Raw genomic sequence first — 20,516 nt, 5'->3', positions numbered from 1 at the left:
GAAGCTGGTGACTGTGCGGATGAGAGGTTAGTAAATTAGATTTTTAAAGTTGGGGCGGGAAGGCATCGGCATCGGGCAGGCGCCCTGTCTGGGCTGGGAGGCTGCCCTCAGCACCATAACGCCGCCGCGCCTGCCCACCCGTTTCAGGCCTTGTTTGCGTATATGCTGCATTAAGTATGTCTGTTATAGATAAACAGATACTGGAAAGCCGTATATAGACACATCCGGGTTTAGGTATTTGATCAATTTGGCTGCTACTGACGTATCAACCCTGCCTCCCAGGTCGGCTGCCAGGCACCCCACCACTTCCCTCAGACACCCTCTGAGGAGAGGACCCGCCCCTCCCCTGGCCCCGCCCGCCCCCCAAGCGCGGGAAGCGCGGCGGCCTCAGGGCGGGACGCGCGGTTCCCGGGGCGCGCATGCGCGCTGGCGGGCGGGCAGCCTGCGGCGCGTGCGCAGTGGTGGCGGGCGGGGGATTTGGAGCGGCGGCGGCGCCGGTACCGAGCGATGCGGGAGGTGCTGCGCGGCCGCTCGGGCAACCGGCTGGCCCCGGAGGGCCAGCCCCGCACCACTGCCCCCATGGCGCCGCCCGGGCCCCCCTGGGCCCGCACCCTGGCCGCGCTGGGGCAGCTGGAGAGGGCGCTGAGCTGCTCCCGCTGGTAACGTGCTTCCCCCTCCCCTCCTTGCCGTTGCGTCCCGGCCGCCGCAGGCGAGCGGGGCCGCCGCCGCTGTGCTCTTAAGGCTGCGTGTGTTAACACTGCCGCGTTTTTCCTTCCTCTGCCCACAGCGCCGGCGTCCTGCGGCAGCCCGTGTCCCTGGGGCAGTGCGGGCACGTCTTCTGCCTGTAAGTACGGCGGGGCGCGGGGCTGGGCCCCCCCCCCGCCTCCCTCCCCCGGCCGCCGGCGCTTTGCAGAGCGCCCCGAGGCCCCGGCCGAGCCGCCCTCCTGGCTGCCATGCGTTGGAGAGGGGGCTGGCGCCCCGGGGAGGTGGGCGCCCCGGGGGCTTTCTGGCTGGAGGGCTGGGTGGGAGAGGAAGGTGGGAGCTGCGGTTCCCTTGTGGCCCCCCTCACCGCTCTAGGAGTCACCGCGCCTGGCTTGCCAGAGCGAAAGCCAAGCTTTCTGCGTGCTGCTTTAGGCTTCTGGGTGCTGGCCAGGTGCGAAGGGAACAGGCAGTCTCGTGGAGGGGGGGGCCCCCACTCCTAGTGAGGTAGAAGGTGGAAATGGCTTGCCGTCTTGTTGTGTCTCCAGCTCCGTCTTCCCTTCAAAATAAACAAAAAAGAGCAGCCTGTAAAGATGCTTCCCGCTTCCAAGGGGTTTTTGCTCAGCCTGGGGGGATTGGGTGCTGCTTGTCACTGCTTTGGCCTTCTGCTGTTTAATGGCTTTGCTCCTTCAGATCTGCTGCTGTGACTGTTCCTGTATTCATGCCCATCTGAACATGTTGGGCTAGCATGAGTACCTCTACTTCTAGTTTGTCAAGTAATCTGAGTGTTTAAAAAAAACTGAATTAAGTTAAAAACATCCTGCTAACAAGGCAGTTCCGAGGAGGTGGTAGTCGCTTGGCCTGTCTTAGCACAACTCACTGCATTGTGGTACAGGCAGAGTCTGAAATACTGTTGTCCCAGAATCTGGGAAAGGTGGTAGACAGGTAGAGCCTTCTGGCTGTCCTGTATGTCATTGTTTTTCACGGCATGCAAAAGCAAACACTGAGAGTTAAACGGTCAGTCATATATCTTGGCAATTTCTCTGCACAGCACAGATATGAGCTGTCTATTACTTGTTACGGTGGAGAGGATAGATGCTTTCTAAGCTTGGCTTGTAAGCCAGTCTAGATATTCCATCTCATGTTAATACTGTAGTCATTGTCAGTAAAAGCAGAGGAAAACCCTCTCTCCCTCATGGCTATATATTCACTCCCTGTCTTCAGCTGTACCTTACTAATGGGAACTTAAAGTGTTGAAGGCTTGTTGAAGAGTAAAATACTAGAAAAAGTTTTCCTTGCTTTTTAAGGAGTAACTGATTATGGGACAGATGCCCTCATCGTTTCTTTCCCCCAGTATGGATGTCTTGAGTCACAAATTACTTCTACCCAGACATGTGGGTTCTTTCCCAGCTTTGGCTGTTAATTGCTGTAGAAGATTATGCCGTCTGAAGGAATTTTTTGTTGTTTGCTCCATGTTTACTACCTGTCTACAGAGTACCTGGTAAAATGACTCCCAGAAGCTTGTCCAGGTTATAAGCATGTTCCTATCTATCTTATAAAATGTTTTTCTTTTCCTCAGGTATAGTGTGGATTGCTGAAGGATAAGTGTACGGATGTCTTGGTAAAAACTGTTTAGTTGTTGGGCATCTAAGGCCTTGTAGTTTTATTGTGGGTAACCCTGTTTTCTTCTAGGTGATCATTTTAAACACCCACTGTTTCCTGAGGTATTATTAAAGAAAAACTTTCAAGACATCAGAGGATATGCTGGAAGGAGTAGCTAGGAGGAGTTTAAAGTACTCATTAGCAGCTATTTCTTATGCCAGAAAAAGTTTATTTGCTATTATCCAAGTTATTGTTATACTTGATCTTTCCTCATTCATATGCCTGACCTTTTAGTCATCAATTTAATGTGTCCTTTGACTAAATCTTGGATAGCAGTTATTTTTTTAAATGAACCTAAGGAAATTTTATATTAATTTGTTGAAGTAAGTTTGGTAGGGCATGGATTGAGTCTGCAGCATTCTGACATGAAGTGATTCTGAGCCATTGCTAAAGATAGACATTGCCCTGGAAGGAGTGGGGTGAATGGCTGGAGCTGGCTTCTGATATATGAATTGAAGTATGTCAAACTAACGAATGCAGTAATTAGGTCACACATAATGTAACTGGTTCTCCCTCAGCATGGGTGTTATAGGCAGGGATATTTATTAACATCAGTTTCTGCGTTTTTTTCTTAGTAACTCTACTAAGTTAGTTACAGTCATTATCCATTAACTATAAAAAAACAATAGCTAGAAGTAATTAGGAAATGTCATGGTATAAAAGTAATTCTGCATTTTCTTTGCACTGCTTTTTATGGACATTGGAGACCTGAGGCCGACTTTGCTAGAGAACCAGGCCTGGCTGGTTCTTATCTTTGCTCCAAGTGATTTGTCAATGTCTTCTAGAATATGTCAGAGCCAAGAATTGTACTTCAGTCTCCTCATCATGGCAGTGTCTCAACCGCGAGTTCCTTTGCCTGCTCAGAACAGGCTGTTTAAAGCACAAAACACACCTAGCAGCAATTTTTACATACCACATTTCCTGTCTTGGAATTAACTGAAGGCGTGATGATACTTGTGTGGTGCTTGAGGGAGGGATGCCAGTGCAGAGAACAGAACTGAAAATAACTCCACTTAAGGAAGGTGGTGGTAGTTATAATTCTGGTATTGTTAACTGTGACGTTACTACTTTTGGGGTGTAGGACTGTCAGCTTCCAAGCTGACTATATGTTTAGAATCTAGATGCTTTGACTTTGATCTTCATCTTCAGGTAGCAGTGCCTTGATGTTACTTGCGTTCTCTTCCTCTGAATGTTTAACATGATCTGCTCACATTTAATTTTATACCTTTGGCTAGACTTGTGCTTGCTATATGGTGGTAAAGTAATGGAGACTTTTCAAATTAATGTGGTCTTGGGTATGTGAAATTATAACGTATTTAATAGGACAGATTGTAGTTGAGAAGTAACAATGACCCTTGAATGTTGCACTTCAGATGGCAAATCATAAGGCTAATGAAATCACTGGACTAATCAAATGAATAAAAGATTTTAGGCTCTCATGGGGAGAGTAGTATTACTAAGAAGCTACAAGGGTTAAATGACACTTACTGAGTAAATCTGTCCCCCCACCCCATCTTGATCATCTCCTGATATAAATCCTCTGAAAGCGAGAAGTGATGGAATACTCTGAACACCTGCATATCCTCAAGAGACTTCTTATGGAAAAGTCTTCAGACGTGAAACTTCACAATGTCAAGAAAATGTTAAGTAGGAAAAAATGGAAATGATAGTTTACGATGGGCTGTCTGTAACTTCTTTAAAAATATAAGACTGCAGAAGAATAGCCCTACCTATAGCTGAGATGTAAAAGAATGTGTAGTTTTAACTGTTTGATCCTAATTGTTAATTGGTGACAAACAGCAGCAGTGCTTTAGCATACCTTGAAAATTTGGATCAGCTTGTGATTTTTATGGGAGTCACAAGATAACATGTCTTTCATGACAGTGTTCTGACAAGGTTCTGGACTTAGCTTTCTTAATTATGGCTTGTCACTTTTCATGATAAATATACCCTCTCCTGCATTTGTCACTTAACTCGCATGGGCTTTACAGTAGTGGTTTGTCAATGCTAAAATAAGAGATTCCTGCTGAGCATTTGGCTGTGAAAAGGTTGATAATGAGTACAGTAGATAACATGCTGGGTAATGGATTTTTACGTTTGACTTCCAGATCTTGCCTGGGTGACTGTGTTGGCACAGAATGCCCAGTGTGCCACATGCCAGCCTGGGTGCAAGATGTACAGATACACCGGCAACTAGATAACATGATTCAGCTTTGCAGCAAACTGCAGCATCTGCTGGGTGTGGACACCTCAGGTAAGAGCAAACCTGGGTCTCTGTGACAGTGTTGAGGCCAGACCGCTCGGTTTCATTTCACAGGCTTTATAGCGAACAAGTAGTGCAGCCCTGTTTAAGATTCTGAAAGGTTGTTCTGAATCATGTTTGGAAAATTTGATTTGAAGAGAACTGTCTGTATGGATTGCTCATTCTTTGAATCTGTTTTACTAAAAAATCTGCGTGAGCAGGTTAGTCCATAATTCATTAGAATCTGTCTTCCAAAATTAGACAAAAGTGAGATTCCCAAGTCACGTAGCAGTTGCACAAACCAGGGGCACAAGTTGTCATATCTTGTGCTCTTAGGGGAGCACAAATGTGTAATGTTCTGCAGTGTACACTTAATTAGGGGGGCCCTGTTAAAAGGTTAATGCATATATTCTTTTGACTCTTGTGTGTTTGTGCACCAAGGCATGCATGCAGTCCATGTAATTTTTAGTTTAGGGTTTCTGGAAAAAAATTGTGTCCCTTGCCTAAAAGGGGAAGGAGGCAAGTCTTAACTCATTTATTTTCTGGTCCCTAACAATCAGCTAGTCTGCTACAATGGAATTTTGTCATTGCTGACTCTGCTAGAAGATTGCAGAGATTGTATACTGGGAATTCATCTCTCTATCAAATTTTAGGCTGATTGTCAAAGTAGAAAAAAATGAAGTGAAATAAGCGTAGGTGAATGTATGTCTGTTCTGCAAGCTCAGAGAAGAGCATTTTATGTATTGCTAAGTTTTAGAAAACATTCATTTAGCTGTCAGATACAGAAAAGGTAATTCTTCCTTCGTTGTTGCTTCCTAATATGTTTATCTAAATTAAAGATTTCTTTTTCGAAGTTTAATCCCATCAGCACCTTCATGTTTTGGGGGTAGCTTTTTATTGACATCAAAATGCATTTAAGTGAGGAGGCTGGAAGCCTATGTCCAACTGTAATGGAATACATTTTATATAGATATAAAATTCCATGGTGGTTAAATCTTCTGAAGCATAGAAAATACAGATGATAGCTTAAATAGGATTTGAGGGTAACGTTTTAAGTGGTGAAGGTTTCTAAAACATAGTTGCAAGAGAATCTGAGAGGAGGTATTTGTGATGCTATAAACAAACCATTTAAAATACAACACGGTAGTATCATTGATGCTGCTTAGATGTTTTGGAGAACTCTTGCAGATGGATTAACTCTTAAAAATTGGTCTGATGATTAACTGTACTAGAAGTTGAATAATATATTTAATCCCATAATTCTTCTAAAATAAAGTTTGCGTGGGGTGGCTAAACAGCAGAACAAGATGGAGTTCTTATTGTTCCTTGTTCTGACTTAAAGGCAGACACAAAACTGAAGTTTACAAGAGTGTTTTATTTGGAGCTAAACTTACGAACTGATGCTGGAGATTTACTTTCCATCGCTGTGAAGTCTTTGCAGCATACTAAGGATTTGGATGCTTCATACTGAGGTTAAGGGAAGAACCTCCTGAGTTGGTAGTAGTTCACGGTCAGGAATGATTCGGATACATAAGTAAGTGAGCATGCTTTAATAACAGCCAATTACGTGTTGTGCTATGGCAAATTACAGAATGCTGTAGCTCTATGAATCTTGAGAGCAGAACCCTTAGGATGTTTTGGTCTCTGGAAAATTGTCATGTCCCATAGATATGTCTTGAACTTTATAGAAAATGAAATATGTTTGGATTTAGAGAATCATGGCCTCCCTTGTTAAGGGGCTGCTTCCACATTCTTATGGCACTGTACTTCTGACGTGTTCCTGTCAACAATATTTTCTTTTTTGTTAGAAGGTCAGAAATCGTATTTTATGTTCCGGTAAAGGAAATGGACAGAAAAATCAATCTTTCTGTGGAGGAAAGGATGAGAGGCAGTTGAAAAAAGGAATATTGCCGTATATTTTTTTATATATCTCGTTTACGTATTTGTTTTGTATGCCTTGTTTTGAGACAGTTGTGGCCTGTTTGAGGTCCTTGTTGACACTGAAAATGCAAAAGCATCATACTATGCATTTTTTAATCTACGACAAACCTAGTGAATGCAGTAAGTTGTGTGTCTTGTCTTGAAAAAACCCACAGAACTACTGCGGCTGAAAAAGATATGGTTAAACTCATGTGTTGAATGTTTCAAGCATAAAAATCCCTGTACCCTGATGTTCCACAGTAGATATGAGAGGGATCTCACTTTGTACTCCATTGGGTTGAGAACAGCTTTTTGCCAAACAGCATGTGCATTCTAAGAAGCAGCAGCAAGTAATTCAGGAAAGACTACACAGAACAGCTAATGCTTCCCTTTTTAATTTAAAGGGAATCACAGCAAATGACACTACAGAATAGTACTGGAGCAACTGAAGGGGAATTGGCAAATTATGAACCTGAAACTGGCTAGAAAATGCAAACTGTAGGTAGCAAATGCTAAGTCTCAAAATGAATTCACTTGTTAGAGATGTTATATCTTTAGTCTGTGGCAAGGTGAGGAGAGCTGTCTGACCTTTTCACTGCCAGGCAGCGTATCTTTACGAGGGTAAGGGGAAGCTATCTGGCTAGCAGGCTTCATAGGTGGGATGTCTGCACCTCAAAATCAGTAGCTCTAATGTTGTGGAGTTCAAGACATCTTGAGAATTGGAGTTGGTGGGATGATAGGCTTCATAGGTGGGTAATTAGTAAGAACTTGTTGAATCATGAGTAGGGTACTAGTGTTGAAAAAGGTTCATTTACAGTAATCATTTTGAAAGTGAATTTCTAAATACTTCAGCAGATTTTTCTGTTACGTTCTTTTAAAAAGAAGAGATTGTCATAAATTTTCATGGCAACCATTTATAGATGATTTTACTTTATTGTTTGTAACATGATCTGCTTTACTCTAACATAGTCAAACGAAGCCTTCCTCCTCCCTTCTCATATGGAGCTAGACCTTTTTGGACAAATCTTCCTAAGCTCACGTTGGTGCTGGTAGGCTGCAGGAGAGATTGACTTTTGATTAGCCTTTATAGTGTCATAACTTAGTCTCACATTTACTGATGTGGAGGGAAAGATGTTGAACTCCTGTTGTAACAGATTACATTGCATTTCATGGATGCTATGACATTTTTCATAATAGCTAAAGATGAGTTTTGAATAGCTGGAATTTCTCCCCTCCACCCCCCCCAACCCCCCCCCCCGCTGAATACTTAACTTGCAAAATAATCATTCTTCAGTGAAGGCACTAATGTTGCACAGATGGTACCAAAGCACTTCCCTTTGATTTTTAATAAGGGACTAGTTTGTCAAAGAGATTTCTCAACTTCTGTTCTGAAACCCATAATAGAGAATAATTTGAAAGGCACACAATGTGCATCATTATATTCCTTTGATGCAGATTAATGATAGCTAAACCACATTTTCTAATTGCTCCTTTTTTTTGCTGCTCTAGCCTGTTACTGCACTACAGCAGAACTCGGAGATGTAGCGCTCCACTTGCAAGGCACTGTGTATCTACTAATATTTTTGTCTACTCTCAACCCTTTTAACACTTAAATTCAGCTCCGTTAAATGTTAGCATTCAGAAACTTGTACTTGTGTGCAAATAAGTCTAATTTACAAAGAAATCAGTCAATACATTATGTATATGAATGTTACGTTTAATAGGTAATGGAGAGCAGATTTACTGCCTTTATCAGCTGATTCTAATACTGTTGTGGATACTCTTTACACTATTGCAAATGCTTAAAACTTAGAATTACTATGGCATGCTTTACTGATTTACCTTGTCTCAATGCATCTCCAAAGACTTTGGGAGAAAGTCTTATGTATTAAAAAGACAATTAAATCTCAATCATACGTAGTACTTTTTTTCAGACTCTGCCTTCCATCTTGGAGATGGCAAAGAATTCCTTTGGATCGATTTTTCGATAAGCAATTTTCTCTGAAGGTAGTTTAAACAAATGCACTTAGCTGTCAGATAATACCCTCTTAATATAAATTAATGTTTACACATTAAACCATAAGAACTTCCTTTCAGCTTCTTAGCATTGTGTGTCTTCTCCCGCTCATAGCTCTGGGTCCAGCAAAAAACTAGGTTGTCAGGGAGGGTAGATTGGCCATTTGTCCTTATTACTTCTGCTCCCTACCTCGTACACTTTGAAAATGGAGGAAAGGGGCAGCAGAGTCTAAGAGTAACGTTTTTTGCAGATGCTATGCAGAACTGATCAGGTAAAGCTGATATTGGCTACAGAGCATTCCAAAGGATGAAGTTATTGAAGAATATCTGAGACACAGCACTCACCCTGGCAGACATTGCAGTTTCTTCTCCAGTAGGCTATGGATGTGTCCTGGGTGTGCACAGCTGGCCTCCGTGTGACAGATCTCTTTCACTGTATGCGTGGCCTTGTAATCATGTTCCACAAGTACCTCCCTGTTCTATGCAACATACTCTTTTACACCTGAAGTAGTTGTATATGAGGAAAAATAATCCTGGAAAACTATTTATTTGGTGTATTTTTAGCAGGTTTTCAATAATCTGACTAGTAAGTCACTGGTGAGCAACCAGTAATGTACAGATCAGTTTTAAAACCCTTGTGGCTGACTTTTCATAAGCTTTCTTGCTGCCAGAAGTGGTACATCCATAGCTTCCCATGTAAATACTTAATTGTGTTATGCTGCTTTAGATCATAGTTCTGAAGGACAGTGTATTTGATTTAATTTGTTGCTTGGACTTTAAAGTCTTATTGTGCTATACACATCAAAAAATTCTGGCCATCACAAAGTTGTCACACAAATTACTTTTGCAAGCTAATTTTATTCTTGTTCTTTACTTGGAGATGACTGATAGTTCTAGCAAGGTAAATATTTTAGAAAGAAATCTGCTAGTTGTGTAAATAGTGAAGGCAAGACAAATAGTAACTGTGTTTTATTTTGCATCTGTTTGCAATCAAGCTCCTTTTTTAGACCTTATTGTTAGAATGAAATTGGATATGATATCTTTCTGAAGGCTAGCTACTTACAAGATTTCAGTCTCAACCTCAGTGTTTTTTTTTCCTGTTAGCACCAAGCCCAGCCCTACAGGAAAAGCAAATAGCTGCATTTCTGTACTTGATTATTATCTTGGGCTACCTAAATGATTGATTGATTAACCTCAGGCTGTATTGTTAAAGACAGTTTTGCTCTAATGCCTTACATACTTCTCTAGCTAAATATCCTAATGTCTAGCATATTTTAATTCAAGGGCTAAGTAGGGTAATTTAAATCAAGATTAAGAAAAACATTTAACCTTGAGATATGCTTTAAAAGAAACCTAATTGTCTATTTTGGTGTTGAATTACTAGCTATACAGTTCTGTTTTAAGTGAAGTTTCAGGGTGGTGGGTAGTTTTTTTGTGGTTAAGAGACTGGGACTAGTTTGTGTGCTATCTGTTGAGTTTATCACAGCTTGCTGTGGGAAACATGCTATAGTTAACTAACACCAAAAATAGAAAGTATGGAGAAAACAAATTATCTATAGAAAGTTAAAGCACCGAAGTAAAGGTGAAAGCAATACATTGTTGCACTGTCTGTGTCTTTTCATAACCAAGACTGTATAGTTTTCCAAGAAGGTTTTTTTTTAAAAACTACTGATCTTTATCTTAGTTCTGTTTAAAAATAATAATCATAATACTCATCTTACTAGGCAAAATTTTGTGATTGATTACTATAAATCACCAAGACTTTTGCAAATGGTGGTCCCTGAGGTTGGAGGCAACAGAAAAAATGAGTTGTATGTTCACTTTGGAGGACTTATCCAAGTAACCTAAAATAACTTAGGTTTTCAAGAAGAAATCTGTGTAAAAAAAAAAAAAAAAAAAAAAATAATCTGTTGTTGTTCCTTTGCATTTTAAGAGTTGTTGCCAAATTAAATTGGTGTGTAACTTAGAGGTCACTTTATGCTCCTTAATTTATTCTTAAGCCACGGAGGACACCATTTATAGCCCTCATTCTCAACTGTTATTTCATGCATTGGGAGTACAGGATATTCCTCCGTCATCTTGGTTATTGATTTGTAATATGCTGTACGATGTGACTTACAAAATTGCTCCACTGCATAATTTTAAAGGAATGCTTGAGAGCATCAAAATGTTTAGATTCCTTGGAATTACTTTACCCCAGCGGGTAAAGGATCAAATGACAGGACACAATTACTTACACATTTTCTATGTATTCCTTAGATTCATCTGCTATATCTGTGGAATCAAAGTTTCTCAGGAGTGTTCAACATTGTTATAAGGATGTTATTTTTCCTTGCTTGTGATTATTCTTCCTGCTCATCTTCAGATGAACTATAATACCTTTTTAGAAAATTGTTTCTTTGCTCTTTTGTGTATGCACAGACTTCGTTAAACCTATTTCCAAGGAAAACTCAGTGGGAGTACCAGGTTCTCTCCTTTCTCTAACCTGGTCAGAAATCTGTGCATGGTTTACGCTGTGAGCCTCAACTGTTGAGGAAATTTCTCAGCCAGGATGCTCACTTGCCTAGTAGTAGCTTTAGTTGCACCGAGATCCCTGAACTCGACTGGCATGTGACTGTGCCAGTTGTTCTCAAGCCATTACATGTGTGTTTTCAGAAGAAATGAAGGCACTAATAGGTTGTATTTAGGTAACACTTGATCAGTTATTACAGTTGTTGTTCTGATTAATTTTTTTGTATGTTAATCTGCTGAAGAGTACTCTATATTTTTCCTCTTCCCTTATGCACTTAGATTCAACAAAAGATGTGTCTACACAAAGTGACCCAGACGTTGAAAAAAAGAGTAAGAAGGAACGGATAAAAATGTGGTTCAGCCCAAGAAGTAGGAAGATCCGATGTGTCCTGAACAAGAGTCAGCCTCAGACTACAAGCAGCATCCTTTGCCAAGACACATCCTCAGCTTATGATTTCTGTCCTTCCTCTTCTCCTGAAAAGCCCTCCAAGCCAACAAAAAAGCCAGTGCAGAGACAGAGTAAGAAGATGAAAAAGAAACGTCTAGCAGACATAAACAAAGCGTGGAGCTTAGAGAAGGCTGAGCAGAAAGGAGGAATTGAGAAGACTCCCAAGGAAAGATGTGTGACCATCTGCAGTCAGCCAATTGTCTCGTGTACTCCAGAACCAAATAGCTCTGGAGAGACACTTCAGCAGGAGTCTGTAAAGGAAGCTGACTCCAGCAAAAATACAGAAAATGTGGAAATGTCGCCACAGGTAAAATCCTTAGAGAAGAAAGATAACAGTGAGGTCATGTGCTCTGCAGAAGCAGACAAGGAAAAAATATATGCTACAGAGACATCACTGTCAATAGAAAATGAAACTACGCCTTTAAAACGTGGAAGGGAGCAATCCAGGCTTTGGAGTACTTCTCGGTCTAAAAGACAGAGAACAGAGATGAGCATTATTGGGAAGTCAGACAGGCAGGCAGATTGCTTAGAGGAGTTACCTCAGGACTGCTCTGTCTCCCCAGCAACTGAATGCAAGGCACCAGTTCACATTTCTTACTCTGTATCGAAACCCACTGACACCGTAATGAAGACAAGAAGCTCTGCAGTCTTTAAAGCAATAAATAGTCCTTCACTTCCAAAGTCTCCCTCTACCCCATCTACTTCTAAGACTTGTAATCGATTAGGAATACCACCCAGCCCTTCTGTCTTGAAGTCCCCTGGTGGTAACACAATTGTCAAAAGAAATTACAGAGGAGAGACTTTGCTGCATGTTGCTTCCATCAAGGTAGGACCATCATCTTCTAATTCAACTTAACTAGAGGCTTAAAAAGAGAAGTTACATTAAAAGTACCCTGGAAACCAATGACTTCAGTACATCCTGTTTGGGAGGTGGAGGTAGGAAGGGAGGAAATCTCATTTTGTGGTCTTTTCTTCTTGTAGGTTTATTGGGGAGTTTCCAACCCAATTATCTTAATTTTGTAAGAAATTACTGTTGGAATGATCAAAATGATTATACTTGAGAAACTGGGTGTACTGCGGTGTCAGTCATACCTATGAGTTCTAGAAAGTGATAAACATTCAAATGTTTTGGCTTTGTGTGCCAGAAAGCTGTCTCTGTGATTTGTTGTCAAAGAGCTTAGCTAAGTATTTCAGACCTCAGGTGATCCTGATCAATTTAACTTTACCTGGTAACTCAGCCAGGGAAAGATCTGAATTCTCTATGTAAAGATAACTCTATGTAACTTTAATTGAAGTTAACTATTTCTATAGTTTTTGAGATCCTCTACCTGATGCAAGTGTTGGCTCAAGAGGAACGACATGCTGCACCGTGTGATTCCCATGCTGAGCGCTATGCTCTGATCAGGCTGTTCTCAGAAACAGTGACAGTTAGACAGAGTTGGGATGGACTTCACTTTTATGTAGGGTCAATGTTATTCTTGGAATGACAGCTGTCACTTATTTTGCTGTGAAGTTACTATCTTAGCCAGTTCCTGCTGTGGTAGAACTTCATGACTTTGCTCTTTGCAACTATGTAAAAGCTGCAGGCAGGGTAAGTTGAATGCTTACCGTCAAACTAATCCGATGCACTAATATGGCAGCTGTCTTCTGAAAGGTCATTTCAAAGAGTTTGTAGTCTGGCGATTTAAATGTACTTTGTGCTGAATCATAATACAGAATACTGCGTGGTTAATAAACTGCCTATACTGGAAGAATTGATTTACCTGTAAGCATGCTGACATTTATACAGCACTTCTATTTGTTGAGACAAAGGCTGTTCTTGATAAATAACTGTGTCCTCTTTCAAAGGCATTCTAATAAGCCACTCCTGCTGCATGAGACCTTTTTAAATGAAAGTGGCAGCTGAGCTGAGTTCAAAACTCATACTTGATGCCATTAATATGGAATTGGGGAGGAGAAGATAGAACATTGTCCTCACAGGACTCAAGAGCTTTAAAGGATAGGTGTCTTGTTACTTCGTCATAAGTCCTGTATATTCCTCTTTATTAAAGCACTGTTTACAAATTATCCTTCCATGATTTTCTGGGAATTTATAAGGAATACTGTTGTGATTGATTGGTTCTAAAAAAACCTGATCTACCTTGAAGGTTTTGCAAAGGTATTGTTTCCAGCAATGTGTCTGATACTTCTTTGGAACACAAGTATTTTAAGAAAACAGAGCATCTCTGCAGCTTATTGTGAGACTTGGAATAAACAGTAATATATTAGTAAGGTGGGTTTTCATTGCAAAGTATTTTGAAGATAAATGAGTAAAAATTAAACAGGTCATGCTATAGACAGAAAGGATAAATAAGCTTTGATTAACCAAGTTTAGTGGTGTAGCTGGCACTGCTTGTTGGCATTGGTACAGCCCTCTCTGGGAAAGGGATGGGACTATTTCAGTGGGCTGAAAAGCTGGCGTCCAGCTGTAGTGTAGGCGGTGGGGTGGGCATACACATGAATGCTTTTTTTCATTTTGGTGTCATCTTTTAATGTTTATAATTATTGAGCTAAAATGGGAAGTTGCTTCTGTTCCTCATTAGTTCTGCTATATTTTAATCCGTCGATTCCATTTGCATTGAGGTGCTCGTTAGTAAAGGCTTGTTGAACTAGGTAGGGCTTCAGGGTGATCCCGAAGTTATTGCTCTCTGTTAAATGTAACTAAAATAAGGCAAGGAGAGTGGTCTTTCAGTTGTAGCTTACTTGCACATATCTTTGTTTCCAGCTACTGAATTTCCAGTGCAACTGAGAAAGTTGTTTTACTGTCTCAAGCTCAGCTCCTCTTCTGTAGAAGTAGGTTACACAGATGATCTCCTTTCATTTGTGTTCTTTCTTACATAGCTTAATCGTGGGTACATTATGATATTCCTAAGAAGTTGCTGCATGCCTGGTAGTCAGGAAGTGTAGGCACAGTTACTAGTCCATGTCAAAGTGCATTAAGACTAAGTTGCTCAAGCCAGCATGATGTGAGGACTTGGTTTTTCTACAGAACTATTTATTGGTCATGGGGTTTGGTAACATTTTACTTGCAGTGAACAAGAAATAGTAGTGATTAATTGCCATGAATCTGCTAGGGGTGTGTGGCAATTACAAGAAAACTTTTTTTTTTTGCATGCAAGTATCTCACGCAACCAGTATGTTTCTACATAGCTCTTGTGGGAACCCTGCTATGGAACTGATAAATGCTTTTTCTCAAAGAAACTGGTCTTGAAAGTACTAAGCTTTATGCTGTATGTATATTCTCACTGTGGCTTTTTTCCAAATAGCCCTGTCATTTTTTTGGTTGCTGGAAGAAGTGTTTTTCTTCCAGTGTTGTTTTATAGGTGATTTTTCTCTTGTTCTTTCCACAGCCAGTAATGTTTTTCCATGTGTGTAATGGGAAACAGACTTGTAGCTGCCACCCTCCCCCCAAAGTGAAATAAAGTCTAATTCTCTGGGACTTCATTAATTATAAAAAATAAATCTGTGTTCTTTTCATTAGTTCTTAGGATCTAATACCCTGAATTTAATTAAAGCTAATTGGGTTCTCCCTTTTTTCTTATTTAAAGAGATAATAAACAACATTATCAGGCATTAAAATTAAGTGTATTGTGCTGTTTCAAATGATTCTGAGGGATTGTCTTCATTTACTACTAGTAGTTATTAACTTACGGAAATCAAAACAGTCCTCGAGAAGGGTTCTAGTGTGGATGAACTTAATGCTGAGTTAAACTAATAAATTAAAATAAATGTGGCTCTTCCCATAGCAAACAGCAGTCATGTTTATCTTCCTCTGTAGTCATTAGAGGTAAAACTTCCAATTAGTTAAAATACAAAATGTGACCTATTGCACTCCTAATATTCTAAACTGGTGGGAAATTGCCCAATCAACAGGCCTTCCACTTGGGAATTAACTAGTTAATACAGAGTCTTAAATCTACCGTGGAGAGGAAAGAATCATGGTTTCTTGGTACAATACTTCAGGTCTTGGTTGTGCCTGTGTTTATTCTGCATTGCCAAGGGAGATGATGTGGGAGTTGACAGGGCGGAATCGCTGCTGCTGTGGATTCTAGGAAGTTTTCTAGTGCAAACTGCAATGCAACAGGACAGTGGAGGACCATGGCAACAGCCATGCTGTTACAAAGGAGTGCATGGGAGGCAGCTGGGAGAAGGTTTTGATTTTTCTATGTTTTGTGTTGGAAGCAATGGGAGAGTTTTTCTCATTCTGAGGAAAGAAGAAATGACATCTATGCAGGGCATCTACTTGTTCGGGAGAAAGAGAGAAGGAGCATTTGGACCAGGTTTGCCTGCCTCCTGCTCAGGGACCCTTTAGCTTTGACAGCTGACCAGGAGGGCCTTTGTAAAGGCTTCACCCGTGGCTAGCCTGCTGTGCTGGACTCCTCATATTCATTATACTTGACACTAATAATAGATAATTCCTTTCAAGCCTGTGAGACTGTTCTTCCTCTTTATTGCTTTGTTAACAGTTAATGACACCTTAGAAAAGGAGAGTGAAAGAAGATTTTTGTGGTTTTGTGAACATGCGATGGCAAACATCAGATATCTTTTTAGATCATTTTTCAGGTGTCTGACCTAGTCAGCTGTTCGGTTCCTCGCTTTTGGTACCAGATGGGTATGTATCGTAGTTGAGTGTTGGGTCACACATGTACGTGGGAGGAACACCTCTCCTCCTGCCTTTCCCCTTGAGCCTTTAGGTACAAGAGAGGAGTTACGCTGCTGTGTAGTCAGATGCTCCCAGCCTCCCCTCAGCAAAAGGCAGTGGATGGACAGCATTGTTCCTGCCAGCTGCTTTACAGTGAATGAATTCATCTGTTGGTCCAAGGTCTTTTTGTCCAGACCTTGTGATTTTGTGTGGCAGGTGACCTAGCTGTGCATATAATACCCACTTCATTAGAGAAACGAGGTCGGCTGACAGAAACTAGCAGGATGACTCAGATGCAGGGTGTAGTACCTGAGCCTGCTTTGAAGTTGCAGTTTGACACTAACGTTAAAGCCAAGTGGTGTAGGAATGGTAAGCGTCCTCCTGATTGAGTAGTATCCAGCAGGTACCTTAAGACAAATACAAAAGTGTAATGGTTTCAAATGCAGAACTTAAGAATATGAAAACTGGCTGTGAGTCACAGCGATCAATCTTCCCAAGTGCCAATTTGAAAGCTTAGAAACAAGTTGCCATGTCTCTTTCAATAATGCTTAGTTGTCGCTTCTCTTGTTTCTGAGGTGGGTTAAACTTAACTTCGTGAATGTTTTCTTTTTGTTAAGCATGACTACTTGTATGCTTGTTAGTTAATAAATAGTCTGCTGGGTAGGGAATTAATTTGGAGAAATCTGAGGTGAGAAACTCACTGGTTCCTGGAAAGAGTTTGTTGAAGGTTGGAGCATTCACCATTGCTATAAGCACTCTGTAATTTATATTTCCCCTCTTTGACCACTTACGAGTTGTAATAGTCTGGTTTTCCTCTCCCCTGCTATAACTTAAACAAGGAATGTATTTGGGTTGAAAAGGGGGTTTTTGTTCATTTGTTTTGATGTAAAGGTTGAAGTCACTTGGTTATCTTTGCAAATAAAGGGACAAGTATTTGGTTGAAGTGGTATAGGGTTTTAACTTCATCTTCCTGTACTGCCCTAATTCTTTGGATCTCTGTCTTTTGAACTGGTAGAATACATTCTCATTAATTTCATTTGAATGTGATTTTTTTTGGGTGGAAAATATCTGTGGTTAATGGAAATAGTAAAAGGTAAAATGGAATAAACCCCCTGTAAAGCAGGACATGAGTTCTTCTTAACCATCTGTCTGCATTAAAAGCATGACAGTTGACTTGGGGGAAAAAAAAAACCAAACCCAATACAAAAAACCTTGCTTAAGCCAAGTGAGGGTGGTTTTCTGGGCTCATTACATCTGTGCCTGCAGGAACTAAATTTTCATTGGGAGGGATGTGTTTGTAAAGCTGTGTAAATACCCTTCTCTGTGTAAGCCAATGCTGTCTTCTAGATCTGCCAACAGATGGCCCCAATGCCTTTCTGGCTTCTATGGTTTCCAGAGTTCCCTTAAGCTGTAGCAGAGGAAGAGCAAACCCATTCATTGCATTACTGTGTTGTCACTATACATAAGCTTTGTTACGGGCTTAAAATGTCCTTTGCTTTGTTTCTTCCAAACGGATAGTTTTACATTCTGCAGAAGTTTCTGCCTCTTCAGAAGCTGGTTGTAATCCTTCATTGATAATGAGATTTAAAAATAAACACTTCCCTGTGAATTGTTAATGTTGGCATTTTTCTACCTGGTGTTTGTCCTGTTCTCTGTTTCTGAGCAAGTAGTATCTCCAGTTACATTTCCACTCCACTGTTGCTGCAGACTGCTGTGACAAGCTGTGAGAGCCCCTCCTTGTAGCATCTGGTATGGTTATGACTCCATATTTAGCACTGGTGATTTTATGCTGGCGTTGCTAGATCAAGTAAACTCAAGGGACTAAATGTACAAAGCTGACTTCAATATTGGTCAAAGCACAAATTTATGAAGCGTGTTTGAATTAGCAATTCCGTGCTAATAGGTGTAGTGTCTTCTGTTTGCTTACTTGTGGAGGGAAGATGTAAGGTATGTAGATATTTTATGGCTGGGACTTGCCCCTACCAGCTCCAACATCTATTAGCTTTTAAATGTGAGTAATTCCACCATCTTTGTTAGAATTAGTTAGTGCATTAACTGTACCTCTTTAACTCTTGGATCACTGTCAGATGATGGTCCTGCTTGCAGGAGGGACTTTAATGTGCCTGCTAAGGATCAGCTTCTTGAAATGTAGTTTTTCACTTTTTTAAAGTAAATATTCACAATGTGCTAACTGACTGAAGAGCCTCTAAGAGGACAAAAGGCACGTTCTCCTTGCTACAAACAACTTTAACATGTCTCTTATAACTGCAATTGTCAGCACCTGTCCAGTCATTACACAGTACAAGGGGCCTGACAGCTTCCCCTCCCTTTCTGCCACTCAATGCTAGATACTGGTTGCAGGGAGCAGGTTCCATTTACAGCTGAAATGATGACAATATTTGTCTTCTGTAAACAGCAAAACACCACTTTTTCTAATTTTGACTTAGACGTGGATTTCAGTCTGTGGCTGCTGTCAGTACTGGTGTCCACACCAGCAATATTTCCTTTGATAAAACTGCAGCAATGTTGTCAAATCAATGTTCACATAACTCCTCTGAAAAGCTGTGATACTGCCTAGTGCCCACACAAATTATTAGCTATGCTTACTGCTTTAAAGGAGTACTCTTGAAATGTCAAACCCTTGCTGTACATGTTTGCAAACTTAACTTGAAATGATAAGTTCAGATCTCGCTCATTACAGATAAATGTGTCTTCCCTCTGTAGAAAAATATCTAATGATGAGCACTGTCTTAGCTGCCTCTGAGGAACTCTTCAGATTTGATGCATGTTTGTTACCTTGCAACCGTAAAGAATATGCTGCTGTTAGAATTCTTTAATTGCTTTGAAAGGTAACATTTTGCTGGGACATCTAGGTTCTGAATGTAATGCATGAAATTGATCTCTGATGTGTTAATTTAATTGACTGTTGGAAAACCAGGGATTCTTAGCATTTTTTGGGTGAATTTTGAGTTTTCAGTTTTTGCTTGCTGGATTTCTTGCTACTGAGCAGTCTCTTGATATTTTCTCTCCACTAAAGAGTAAAGATTAAAGTTATTTTGTTTTTCAGTGTTCCTCAATGGTTATAAAAAAATGGAATTAAGTTTATCTTTGTTGTATTTAAAGCTTAATTTAATATTCTCTCACCTTTTTTTAAGAAATGCTGTGGAGTAACAGGAATTTCTTGACTTGCCACTGCTTAAGAGTGCAGAACTTTCTGTATATCATGGATTAAACTCCTCTTCCCCCCTCCAGGCCCCAATTTTTTTATATATTGCAGATTTGGTGAAGGGCAAGAGCTGGATACCAGTCTGTATATTACGTCTTTTCTGGGGATTGCAATACCCTGATCTAGGGAAAGTGTTAGTGGTCATCTTGAAATGCTTGGCTGGGGTGGATCCCCCCAAAAAAACAACCAACCCAAAACAATAAAAAAGACACCCCCCCACCCCACCCCCCCAAAAAACCCAAACAAACAAACCCCACACCAAAAAACCCCCAACAAAACAACAAAAAAAATAATTCCCATAACCTAAAATAAAAATAGCTGGGGTATTGGTAGCAAGCTGTGCAGAAACTTGAGGCCTACTGGGGTAGTTTGGCCTTTGAAAAGCTCGCATTATTTAAGGTCATTAGTTTTGGTCATTAGATGGCCCTTGATGATCTCCTCCTTCCCTGTTACTACATCGGCTGAGAAGTGGTGCATAGCTGCTCCTAATAAGAGTGCAGGTAAATCATGGCTTTGGCTTAAGAGGTGGTACCTGATGATAAGAGGTGTGGGACAGCCTGGCCCCATTAGTTGTGTACCTGTAGCTGTGGTTCTCCCAGCACTGCAGCAAAAATTTTGGAACAAAATTCATGGTGCCCCTTCAGGTAGGGCAGACCTATGCAATTGCAGCTCTGTAGTAACAAATGCCAGAAGCAGGAATTGGCATGGCATGAAGTGAGTTTTAAGTACCAACACCTGGGGTGCAGATGGTGCTGTGAAAGAAGGGGATCAAGGTCTGCTTTTAGTCTTTGGGTTACTTTTCCCACACACTCTTAAAAAGACCTGCACTGCAGAGATTTCCTTGCCTTAGATTCTGCAGGAGGCTTCTGCTTGCCTATTTATAGCTACATCTGTATATACCCCAATCTTATTACTGGCTTTCTCTCTTGTAGAAGGCAAATATTAGTGTCAAAACCTCTGATTCGCAAATCCTGCCCAGTTGCTTCCTATGCCTTGTCTCTACTCAGCCTCTTCCCAGAATTTCTGCATTAGTTGCCACCCTTTTCCACATGCATTTCCTTGCTTATAGTGAAAACTGAATATAGCGTTCTTCCAAAAAAGCAAATGAAAA

General features: G+C 40.8%; 1 protein-coding gene across 2 annotated transcripts in view; it reads left to right on the top strand.

Moving 5' to 3' along the window:
- Positions 1-474: 474 nt before the first annotated feature.
- The window catches only part of BARD1 (BRCA1 associated RING domain 1), a 44,730-nt gene continuing 24,688 nt past the window's right edge, over positions 475-20,516 (top strand). The window contains exons 1-4 of one of the 2 annotated variants that reach the window (XM_040604052.1): positions 475-659; positions 788-844; positions 4,470-4,615; positions 11,330-12,324. In XM_040604052.1, coding sequence (XP_040459986.1) covers positions 508-659; positions 788-844; positions 4,470-4,615; positions 11,330-12,324 — 1,350 coding nt within the window. In that variant the 5' untranslated portion in view covers positions 475-507. The remainder of the gene's footprint in view (positions 660-787; positions 845-4,469; positions 4,616-11,329; positions 12,325-20,516) is intronic. The other variant, XM_040604053.1, reaches the window with a different exon arrangement.

This window comes from Falco naumanni, chromosome 8, assembly GCF_017639655.2.
Source record: "Falco naumanni isolate bFalNau1 chromosome 8, bFalNau1.pat, whole genome shotgun sequence".
Lineage (NCBI taxonomy): Eukaryota > Metazoa > Chordata > Aves > Falconiformes > Falconidae > Falco > Falco naumanni.
The sequence above is the reverse complement of the archived record's forward strand: the minus strand, read 5'-3'. Positions and strand labels throughout refer to the sequence as shown.